The sequence below is a fragment of the Mchenga conophoros genome, linkage group LG3 (genome assembly GCF_057382185.1).
Source record: "Mchenga conophoros isolate Kocher_MC1m ecotype Shallow Benthic linkage group LG3, M_conophoros_male_GT1.1, whole genome shotgun sequence".
Lineage (NCBI taxonomy): Eukaryota > Metazoa > Chordata > Actinopteri > Cichliformes > Cichlidae > Mchenga > Mchenga conophoros.
In genome coordinates, this window is record NC_140528.1 from 84396161 (window position 1) to 84408671 (window position 12511).

Consider the following 12511-nt stretch of genomic DNA (forward strand, 5'->3'; position numbering starts at 1 on the left):
GTATGAATGTGGGAGACTTTGAAGGGCTTTAAAAAGGCCAATATAAAATAAAAGGCAGCAAAATTGCTGAGTGTGAAAGTCACCAGACTTATCAGAGCTCTGTGATTAAGACCTGTAAGAACACCTGTTTGTACTTGTTGGCATTATATCAAACACACACGTATATTAAGCCTTTGTTTGAACTCTGGTTGAATTTGTTACTTTCAGACTGTGAAACATCACAGAGGCTGCAGCTGCAGATCTTTTATTCACCTGGAAATTTACTTTAAATGTTAGATGGAAAATGTATTGCTCAGTTTAACCAAAGTAAGAACAAGAATCCATAAACCTTCATAAAGACAAACATCTCCCAGAACATTGAGCTGCTGAAGTGTCACTGAAGGGAAAAACTATTTGTCCTCCTCCATCCAGCAACACCTGAAACACCTGAGTGGAAGCTCCTCCCTACACTGTGTTTGAAGCAAAGCACAAAGGAGACACCTGCTGGAGCAGCTGGAGTCCTACAGACACTCAGCCTCTTCACTACACAAACACCTCCTACAACATCCACTCTTTCCACTCTGACTGCTGTGTTTGTGGAAACACTCCAACACACACCGCTTCACATACCAACATAGAAATGTGTGTGAAAAAGAGCTGAGCTGATATTAAACATGAGGATTTATTCAAAAATACAGAGTCAGGAACAACATCTAGACACACATTACCTCTCAGCAGCAGAAGAACAGCCTTTAAAGTTTAGACCAACACCCTTCGAGTCATTGCTCTTTAAGGAAACACAGCTGGGTTCAGGTCCAGGAGATTCTGGCCTCTTATTGATCCTAAAAGAAAAACAATAAATGTAACAGCTTCATGAGACAGGAAGGAAAAACTGGAAATATTAAATTAAAGACATGATGAACAATCTCATAAAAATAATGTACTTACTCTTTGTCACATAACAGTCTTTTGTTAAATTTTACACCAACACCCTTCAACATGTTGCTCTTTAAGGAAACACAGCTGGGTTCAGGTCCAGGCTCTGGATTAGTTTCAGGGTTATGTCCAGCTGAGCCTGGTACGCCCCACAGCTCTGGGCTTTAAAACAACACACACAGAGGTATGAGTGTGAATAATGATGGAGCAGTGATGTGAGTGCTGAGCTGTGACATGGAGAAGAGTCATGGACAGTTAGAGATGGTCATCTCACCTCTGAGCTTTGGTCTGGCTCTCATGTTCCCCACACAGAGTGCTTTTAGAGGGAGGGACTCCCTCCTCTCTGTCCTCACACTGATCCATGCTGCTCAATTCACATCAGCTCACACACACTTTCTACCTTCACCTGCAGAGGAAACACAAATCATTCATGTGCACATCAACTGAGAGCTGCAGAGGTCGTGTCTGATGTGTTGGACTAACATCCATCTGAGACACAGCTTTCATCAGTTCACTACAAAAAGTGTCACAGAGCCCAGTTCAGCCTCCAAATCCTCCATTACTGTAGTCCTACAAAGCAGCAGGTCAAACATGGCTGCAGAGAGCAGCTTTATGTCAGTAACCATGTCCAGGACCGAGCTGACTGCTTACAGAGTTCATACTCTAACTGCTAGCTGCTCTGCTAGCTAAGCTAACTCAGTAACAGTGACTCTGACAGCAGTTACTGTGGAACAGCGGCCGAGCTCAGGACACATTCAGTGTGTTTAGTCTGAGTCCTGGACTCTGATTCAATGGATTCAATCCAGCTCAGAGTTTCATGTGTTCATCAGAATAAAATACATGTACTAATATAACAGAAGTAATGCTCTGAATGCAGGACTGTAATGGAGGATAAATAAGGTTTTTACAGCCTGAAAGAAACAGTTCATATATTTGTAGACAGTGAAGCAGCTTTTAATACTGCAGCTGTTTCCTTCACCTGTGTGTGTGTGAGCCACACCTTCATGTGCTGCTTTAGAAATATGTGGTCTGACTGCTCAGACTGAGTCTAGGAGGAAAGTTCACACGCTGGAGAAAGTTTTGTTCCTAACTTTGTCAGAGTTCGGCTCCAAAGACAAAGAAGACGGAGCTCACAGTCTGTAGATGGTCCTCAGTGTGTGTGTGAAGCACACAGGAGTGTGTTTATGTCAGCAAATCAGTGTGTGTGAAGAGTCTGAGGGAGTGTGTGAATGAGACTAAACACTGAAACCAACAGTCCAAGAAAAGCGTCTGGATTTCTTTAAGTTTAACTTAAAGAAGTCCAGACGCTTTTCTTTTTGTCTCCATAATGTCTCCATAATGCTGCAATGTTATCTGCCCCAGAAACACTGTGCAGAAGCTCTGATGGTGACACAGAAAAGTCACAGTGGAGATACTTCTGTCCACCTTTGATTAGACTCATTATAAAAAGGAAACAAAGTTTGAACACAGTCATGTTTCCAGTTCACTGACTTACATTTATTCCATGGACACTCACTCTAACCTGAACCACAGCTACAACCCAACATTGTTGAGGCCTCATCTCCTCCTTTCCTGACTGTAGAGGTTAAATATGCAACAACCAACAAATAAAAGAATTTGGTTCATTTCAAAGAAATTCACACGGTGACCAAGTAAAGTAACCGTAGTAAAGGAGACAACATCCCGTTGATGGTGGGATTATTTGAAAGATTTGCTTTAGTCACGTCACCAAATGCAGTTGAACCACCCGTGGATCCATGTTTGACCATTCTACCACTCTGAGCTCTGCTTTTTAATCATTTTATTATTATCATCATTCATTTATTCATTCTTTGGAGGGGGGCTATTTCCTAATGCCGCCCTAATAAGCTGATGTTCAAGGGGAAATATAACAGAAACTCTTTCAGTGTTATTCATTAATAAATTAACAGATAAACTGTGAAGAAGAAAAAACTGAGATTTAAAGGAGAGAGTGAGAAACTTGATCATCCATCCTCATAATACATGTTTATCAGTATCTGCTGTGACCATACTGCAGTAATAACTACAAGTCTACATTTCTGTGACTGTTGATCAATCACAGCAGGAATCTGAGCTCATCTCTGCACACAGAGCAGCTTCAGCTCTGGGATAAACTGCTCGCTTCACGTCCTTCTCAGCTCACAGACACTCATCCTGATATTTTCCTTTAACATTTGATGGTATCTGGAATAGTTGGCAGTAATAAGGATGATTTTCTGTAAAATAATATTGATATGAGCCGTGAATTATTCGTAGATGAGCGTTAGATTAGTTTGATGGGTTAACTCAGAGAGCTGAAGATATGGTGGACATGCTGACCTCGCTCCGTGGTGTACAGGGCCGTTTACCCTCATGATTAATATTCACAATAAAAAATTGAGGTGAACATCATGAAGTCTGTGTGTGTTTCATAGTGTCGAACCACCTTTGTACAGTTAAACCTAACAGTTACTACATGACGGAAACACCAACGTTATTTCTTTTATGTGTTTATCAGGTCACGCTGATTATTGAACAAAAACCCAAACATCAGATGTTAATCGAATCTTTTTGCTCTCTCTCCTCCTTAAACATGTTTTTAATGTTAGTTATAATTCAGAATTGGTGACTGGAACACGTATGACACATACGAACATCAGGAAATAAAAACACGATAAATATAACCTCTGTAAATGAAGTCAGTGTGCAGCGGGGGTTATTACAGCTGTGTACCGGCCTGCGCTTTGTCGGTGGTAATAGCAGCTCGATTGCTTGCGAGGCGAGCGGGTCTGTCCCACGCTTTGCCGTGAGACTGGGCTGGGCAGTCATCTCCGAAATCATCGAAGCACTTTTGCAAAAAAGCTGTATCGACAAACCGACCAGACATCTGAAGATTAAACCGCTACATTCTCGGCTAAAAAATATTAAAACGGTATTTGGTGAGACACAAACTGTCATGGTCCCCGTGTCTGCCCGGCTGACTCAGGTTGGCTACATATGTTTCTTGTTTACATCTACCTCTCTCACGCTAGCTGTGTCTCGCCAGGGCGGAGCTCATTGCGGGCTCCCGCCCCTGGCCCTTGCACCTGAAGTTAATCACACATCTGTGGCTCATCGCCTAAACTCATCCACTACTTAAGGCAGAGGCTGGAAACATCTCGTCGCTGGACTATTGAGTAACCTCGGTAGTAAGCTCCGGAGTACTAGTCTCTTGTTGCCTTTTCGTATCGCTGACCCTTTGGATTAATCACTTGTTGTCTGTAAACAGGAATTCCGTTTCCCTGGAACCCTTGGTGTGCTGTGTTTTTTATGAAGTCCCTCGTGTGTGAAGAGCTCCTTTCCCGGATTTCCCTGTGCCCTGGATTCCCCCTGCCATCTCACTTGTATATATTTGCACCTGGTGTTGTATAGTAAAAAGCGGAACTGTATTCTAGCTGCCTTGTCTGCGCTTGAGTCCATCCCACACACAAACACAAACAGGGTTTTTCAAAGTTCAGTTCTGTTAGTTTCCACATGGCAGTTGTTGGTGTGCAGTAACGCCTTCTAAAAACAATGGCCACCAGGCCAAAGCAATGGTTCTGACTCGATCAGCATTAACCCCGCCCCCTGGGTTTGATGGGTGAGGTTGACACATAAAATAAATTTATGGTGAGACCTGAAGGAGTCAACTGTGCCAAAATGAATTAATTAAATACACCATTAAATAATTATTTAAATGTGGCAATAATTAATTAAAACGTGAATTAATTAATTAATTAATTAAATGTGTCAAAAATGTTTATTTAATTATTTATTTCCCATTTTAATTAATTATTTCAAATTTTAATTAATTATTGTCACATTTAATTTATTATTCAATGGTGCATTTAATTAATTCATTATGGCACTCCTGGCGTTCCATACTGTGGTTGGGTCGACTTTACTATATAGATGTTTCACATGTTTCCATCTCAGCAGCCCCGTTGACAGATCACAGTATTATTACTTTTAAACTTAACCCTGAAAATAAAACGCAGTTTAAAAAAGATTACTGGAAATTTAATGCAGATCTATTAATTGATGACGGGTATGTTAAGATAGTTAAAGAGCTCCTCCATAACATTTACAACAACGTAACAATTGGCAATTACATACATAGATGGGAATTTTTTCATTTAAAGTTAGAGAATTTTCAATTACGTTTAGTAAAATGAAAAGTAGACAACAGAAGGAATTTGAAAGTAAATTACTTTACGATATAAATAACTATTGTAATAGACATTTTATGTCAGAGGCTGATAAGAAATCCCTGTTGTCTTTACTCAATTAGATGATCTATACAAGAAAAAGGCTCATGGAGCTTACATTAGAGCTCGTGCAAAATGGATAGAAGAAGCTGAAAAAGTGCTTCATATTTCTACAATTTGGAGAAACGGAGGCAAGAAAAGAAATCTATTAATACATTAATCATAAATGGGGAGGAATGCACAAATCATAAGACTGTAGCGGAAGAAAAACATAAATTTTACTCAAATTTATTCTCCTCAAAATATTTAATTGCTGATTCATTAACTTTTTGTGATCAGATTGAACCTTATACTCCAAAAATCGATTCTGCATTCAGAGAAATTTGTGATTCTGATATATCACTGGATGACTGAGATCAAGCCTTAAACAAACTGAAAATGGACAAAGCTCCTGGTCAGGATGGCTTGACTGCAATCTTTTATAAATTCTTCTGGAAAGAAATAAAAGAATTTTTCTTCAAAACTATTACTGAAATCATTAGTAATGAAATGTTAGCAACGACAATGAAACAGGGTCTTATCTCCCTTATTCCCAAACCTGGTAAAGATAAAAGACTAATCGATAATCTACGACCAATAATATTAGATTGGTTGTAGATCTACTGGATTCTAATCACTTAATTGAAGATGATGGTGTGATTCTTTTTTTAGACTTTTATAAGGCATTTGATACGGTCGAACATCCTTTTATTTTAAAAGCTCTACCCTATTTTGGTTTTGGTAAACAAAACTTCATAGATTTAATTTCTTTATTATACTCTGACTCAATAGTTCTGTTTCTTTACCTTTTGGAACATCTAAACGCTTTAATGTTAGACGAGGAATCGTCAGTTTTTATAGAACATGAATGAAATTTCACTTTTCTCAAAGGCTTCTGGTTTGTACCTGAATATTAGAAAATGCAAATTATTAACTATTCGTGATTGTGACCTAGTAGCTCTCTTAACATAGCTGTTAAAACTGACATTAAATATTTGGGTATTATAATGTCAAAGAACACAAATAATAGAGAAAATCTACATTTTGAGCAAATTACCCAGAAATCAAAAAGATTACAGGCTACAAAGACACCTCTCCATCTTTGGACGTGTCTTGCTTACTAAAACAGAAGGTATCTCTGGATTGATTTATCCATCACAATGTTTATATGTTTCCAATAGTCTAATCAATAATATAAATCAAATTAATTTCAATTACATTTGGAGAAACAAGCAACATTATGTTAGGAAGAATGATATAGTGAAGTCATTTGAAGAAGGAGGTTTGAATGCGATTGATTTTGAAGCAATGATGGTTCCATCAAACTCAAATGGTTGCAATCTTTCATAAATAATTCAAACAGTATTTGGTTTTATTTCCCCAAAGTAATTTTGGAGAAGCTGGGTGGCATTGAATTTCTTATAAAGTGCGACTTTGAAATTTCCAAATTAAATTATCCAATTTTCACAAACAGGTTCTCCAGTACTGGAAAATGATACACAAGCATATTTTTTCTCCACATACAAATTCGATTTGGAACAACAGATGTATACGATAAAAGAAAATCCATCTTTTATAAGGATTGGATGGATCATGGCATTTGGACGGTTTTACACCTTTTAGACAATGACGGAAATGTGTTAACATATAACAAACTCATAGATAATTATGGCATATCATGTACTCAGAGTAAATTCATTAAAGTTGTGAAAGCCATTCCCCCTGCAATGATTCAGATGTCTTCCCCCGACTGAACAACAACCCGTCAACAACATGCTGAGCTGTGACTCTTCTTCCCTCTAAAGTCCTGGTGTTAACACTCACCCTGCATCAGCTTCACCTTTTTTTAATTGTTTTTACTTTTCAAACCGACGGATCATTTGAAGCCAACCATCCAAAAACTGCTTCAGCTGTGTTTGATGTTTATGCTACAGCCTGTTTACCAATATAATCAATATCAGATATCAGAGCAACAGAAACCTCGGTGCGGTGATCAGGACGCTGGGACTGAGAACAGGAAGTGGCTCAAACCTCACAGTTTCATAACGTCACCCTGAACTCCACTCACGGAGTTTCTGTCGCCATTGTAGTTTTTAAAGTCCCGTGATAAAGGCGGGTCTTTCTGTGAATCCGCACGCTCATTGGCTAATAGCTCGAGATTGACACCTCGTTATCCAATGAGCGTGCGGGAACTTCCGACATAAAGTTGTTTCCTTTGAAAAACCAAAGTCTGATTATTTTTGCCTCCACTGACGGAGCCTGTTGTTCCCGCCACAGAGACACAGTAATGTCAGAGCGGTGTTAACACTCACCCTGCCTCAGCACAGCTCTCACTCTCCTCCTGCTCTCTCACACTAAACGGAGGCTCAGCTAAACTCACTTCCTCTCTACTTACAGGAAACCAGCGCTCAGAGGAGCCGACCGGCCTCACATTTCACCCACAGACACGAACAGCGTGGAATTATTTTATGTCATAAGAAGAAACATATTCATGTTAACACTCACCTGCCTCAGCTCCACCTTCCTCCTCCTGCTTTCACTTTCACTGCTGCTCCCTAAACACAGAGGATGCTGGGACTTGTAGTTGTTTCCTTCCGGTGCGGTCTTCCTCTTTGTTTGTTTGTGTTTGTGTTCAAGTTATTTCGATCATGTAAACATCAACAGAACACGTGAAGCCACACAGAGTTTGTATGTCGAGGTGGGTAGGAGGGTTTGAGGGTTTGGGGAGGGGTCAGAGGGAAGAGGTCTCTCAGTCTTGACAATCCACATTGATGGCATTGCATCTTTCAGCGTGTTTGTGGGTCGATTTGGATGCTCCAGGTGTGAGAGCAGCCACTCAGCCTCTGCTGCAGATGTGTGTCACAAGTTCATCTAGTAGTAGGCTATGGCACTTGGCCACAGGTGGCAGCAGTGGACTGGCCTCCATGTGAGACTGCTCCAGCTGCTATGTGATAGTCCAGCTGCAAACTGAAGATCATATGCAAGTTTTGGAAATTAAACTGTACAATATAAAGCGCCTTGAGGCGACTGTTGTTGTGATTTGGTGCTATATAAATAAAATTGAATTGAAATTCAGAATATTCTTAACTTAGCTTTAAAACCAACCCAATCTCTCCTCCACACTCACAAACAAAGACAAACCAACTGACACATCTGAGTCCCTCACTTTCTTCAATCCACTCACTCTCACAAGCTCCACTTAGTCACACTGGCTCTGTTTATTACTAATTACTATTGTCTCCCCAGAAACACTTCTGTTTTCGTTTTTTCCTATTTGTGTTTTCGTTTTTTGTATTTGTGTTTTCTTTTTTCCTATTTCAATTGTGTTTTTTGTGCTTTTGCAGCGTTTTTTTTTATTGCTGGTGTTTTCTTAAGTTGCAGTCCATTTGGCCTCTCAGGGCCACCGTAGATAAGGGCCAAAAATAAATGCATAACATCATTTCAAATCAGTTTAAAGGTTTATTTGCAAGACACAAAAACAGAAAAAATTAAAAGTTACAAATGTATTGTGTGTTTGAGGAAACCTCACAAATGTCACAGATGAAATATTTGGTGTTTATTTGCTGGTTTGTCGGTAGCAGCTCCTTCAAAGTAAGTCTACCACACATCTGTTTGACCAACGCCAGTTGATTTGGATCACCGGTCCAAACAATTTGAACCATTGTTGTGTTTCCTTTGTGTTGAGTTTGACTGATATTTGCTGGATAGCAAATATGCAACCTTTATCTGCACATAGCAGTTAAACTGTTTAGATCAATCTTTATTGATAATATACATTATTTATTTATGAATTACTGTGTACACAAGAATAAGTTAATGTATTAAGATAAACTGGCTGAAGTTTTTGTATTATTCTTGTGATTTTTTTTATTGGCCCTGTTTATTTACAGGCCAGGTGACCCTTTAGGGGTTTAAAATGCCGAGCCAATGAATGGCTGGGAGCAGGAATCTTTCTTCACTGAAGCTTCCACTTCCACGGGTCTGGTAGGAAGTTGTCCAAGCCAACAAAACAAACAGACAAAAAATCCATCTATCAATCACCTGGATCACCTGTTGAGAAAGAAAAAAGAGAAAACAAGCAAACAAAAGAGAGCAATATAATAAACAACATCACCGCGATGATCTATGTGAATATAACTGTAAATACTAAATATTGAATATTATTGTGCAGCACGTAAGATCGACAGCGCACAGTGTGCTTTGAGGTAGCAGCCAAAATGCAAGGCAAGTTTATTTATATCGCACAATTCAACAACAAGGTGATCCCAAGTTCTTTACAGAACATTAAAAAACAAAAATGGATAAAAAGCATGATTTAAACGTGACGTGCCCGTGAGCTCCGCCGGCAGCCAGCTGTGCCAGAGTGACCGAGCCCCAGGCTGAGAGGCCAAAGGCACCCCACCCTGAAGGAGCCCGAGCGAGCCCCAGGCTCCAGGCCCCGACAAGCAGTACCTGGACGCCCATCCCCAGACACAAAGAACCACCAATGCACCGATGTCTGAAGGCGTCTGCCACTGGCAGGGGGAGTGGTGGGGGGAGATAGGCCTCCATACCTTGGAGGGCCTGAGATGTCCCCAGAGAGGTGGCGTCTGATACCCGACCTGACATATGGACACAGACAAACAGGCACACACAGATACAAACATCCATTCCCACCCTCATGCTCTCATATGCAATTACTCAGCAGCAGGTAAGCGCATAGCCCCTCCTGGTAGCCCTCAATGTCTACGTGTATTTAAAATTGAGAGGTGGGCAACGGCGCCAGGGGTGAGGTTGTACACCCTGATGTGATTCTGATCTTGGAAACATTAAAGACATTCATAGCCAGACTGCTGACTTTGTGTTTTTATTCAGTCGCCTAACAGAAGTGCAGTGAGAAACGATTTACCCCATCCTGATTTCTTAGCTATTTGCATATTTGCCACACTTACGTGTTTCAGATCGTGAAGCAAATTTTTATGATAGATAAAGATGTCAGAGTCAGCATAAAATAAAGCTTTTACATGTATTGCTGGGAGGTCGGCAGCTCCCTCCACTGCTTGGCCCTCTGTGAAAAACAACTGGGATCCAGCTTCCCTGTGATGCTGAATTATATAAGTGGACAAAAATAAATAGATAGAAGGATGGATGATTGTATTTTGTGTACAATCGTTGAAGTGTAAAAAGGGTTGGCCCTCCGTGGTGCCCTAAGCAAAGTTTGATTTTTGGGGCCCTTTAATAGTGCCAATAATAGTGATTAATGATCACCTACTATAAATGTATTTCATTTTCTAATGTTGATGTTGTTGTAATCCACAGTGAAAAATGTCATAAAAACAGATAACAAATTTGCAACTTTCATGAAAAATGTTTTCATTAATATTTAAAAAAAAAAAAAAAAACACCTCCCCCTGCTGGCCACACAGAGAAACAATAGATAAAACCTGAGAGCTGCACAGTTGCAGCAGTGTGGTTTACGTCATTCTGTTGTCAGCCTGTTTTACACATCGGTGGTTTCTTATTGACGTGTAAAAAGATCTGAAATCGTAGTAAATTCAGCTGCTATTGTGGGCTGCGGATGATTTACACTTAACATTTTAATAACTGGGTATTGAATGTCAGAGGCCCAATGTTCCCTCTAATTTTTCAGGTGTCTGAGCGAACACACAAACTCCCTGAGCGGTTCCTTGGACCACTGTGAGCGACAGCAGACGTGTGCACTGTGGTCACACCGGCATCGAATCCATCCAAGTTTCATGGTTTATTAAAATAATCAAATTACAGCGTTTACATTTATGTTAGACTACTTTTAATGAACTGCTTCAGCCCATTTACAATGAAAATGTAAAAGAAATCTTGTTCATGACCTGTGTAGTATGTTAACACTATTGGAAGTACAAATAACTTGAACTCCAATTTAGAAAACACAACTTTTTTTTTTTTATAAAGCTCTGACTTGTATTATGAGTCCGTGGTCTGGGAGAGAGTCTGTAACTCTCTGTCTCCAAAATACTGTATATAATGACCAAAGCTGGGAAATTAATCAATCAATCAATCTTTATTTATAAAGCACTTTTCATACAAAAAAAGTAGCACAAAGTGCTTTACATGGTTAAAAGCACCCCACCCCGCCCTCCAACTAACCCCCCACACTCTCATTAACATAAACAATCATGAATGCACCCATATCCCCCCCCAGCCAGGCTGAGAGGACCCCCAGAGCCCCAGCAGCCACGGTCGATCACAGCCCCGGTGCAGAGAGCCCCCTCCGAGGAAACACTGGAGATATGTCACAATAGGATATATACAGGGTAAAAAGATAAAGTAAATAAGAACGGGATACAATAGAAATAGTAAGAAGATAAAAAATGAGTAAGAATAAAATCAATAAATATTAGGTAAAACCTAAATTAATAAATAGAATAACAGGATAGAATAAATAAGCATAAAATAAATAAACGTTAGGTGAAAGATAAATTAAAAAGGTGGTCTTGAGCCTGTTCTTAAAAACATGTACGTTCTCTGCGGCCCTGAGCTCCTCCGGCAGGCTGTTCCACAGACGAGGACCATACCACTGAAAAGCTGCCTCTCCATGAGTATGTGTGCTGTCTTTGGGAACAGTCAAAAGGCCAGTACCAGAGGACCTCAAGGTCCGCGAGGGTTCGTATGGTAAAAGCAGATCTGAGAGATAAGACGGCCCAAATCAAATTCAAATTCAAATTTTATTTTTCACGCACACAGTCATACACAGTACGATATGCAGTGAAATGCTTGGACAACTGCTCGTGACCTAAAGAAAAAAAAAAAAGGAAATAAATAGGAAATAAATAGGAAAAATTAAAAAGGGTAAATTTAACTAGGAGGGAATAAGATATAAATTAAGGTTAAAAATGAAATAACTGTACAACACAAATTAGAATGAAGGGTAAATTTAACTGGGAGAATAAGATAAAATATATAAATTAAAGTTGAAAATAAAATAACTGTACAACAAAATACACAATATAGAACTATATAAGAATGTATGAAGAAATATAAATAAATAAATATATACACAATAACAGCAGCTGTACAAGTATTAACTGGAAATGAAGAATATAGTGACCAGTGTTGTGCAATCCACATTATTTAGTGTCTTGTGCAGTGCAAATATGCTTAAAGTGATTTAAGTGATGAAGTGAAAACAATGTCCAGAAAGTCCAGTGTGTGTGTAAGAACCATATGTGTGGGTCAGTACTGTGTGGTGGTGTGATTGAGAGACCGTATCGCCTGCGGGAAGAAGCTCCTCCTCAGTCTCTCTGTGTTGGTCTTCAGGGAGCGGAATCGCTTTCCTGACCTCAGCAGAGAGAACA

The 12511-nt window shown here is 39.6% G+C and overlaps 2 protein-coding genes and 1 pseudogene across 3 annotated transcripts in view; 2 read left to right on the forward strand and 1 right to left on the reverse strand.

Annotated features, from left to right (window-relative positions):
• LOC146581185 (NACHT, LRR and PYD domains-containing protein 12-like) overlaps window positions 1–12511 on the forward strand; it is a 503983-nt pseudogene that overhangs the window by 305251 nt on the left and 186221 nt on the right. The gene's annotated exons all lie outside the window — the stretch shown is intronic.
• On the reverse strand, window positions 704–1319 carry LOC146581193 (uncharacterized). The gene is made up of 3 exons (XM_085250909.1): window positions 1190–1319; window positions 928–1077; window positions 704–821 (listed from the first exon to the last, which is right to left on the reverse strand). The coding sequence occupies exons 1-3, from the start codon at window positions 1276–1278 to the stop codon at window positions 704–706; spliced, it is 357 nt and encodes a 118-aa protein (XP_085107035.1). The 5' UTR covers window positions 1279–1319.
• LOC146581194 (G2/M phase-specific E3 ubiquitin-protein ligase-like) overlaps window positions 5706–12511 on the forward strand; it is a 10527-nt gene continuing 3721 nt past the window's right edge. The window contains exon 1 of the mRNA XM_085250923.1: window positions 5706–5742. Coding sequence (XP_085107049.1) covers window positions 5706–5742 — 37 coding nt within the window. The remainder of the gene's footprint in view (window positions 5743–12511) is intronic.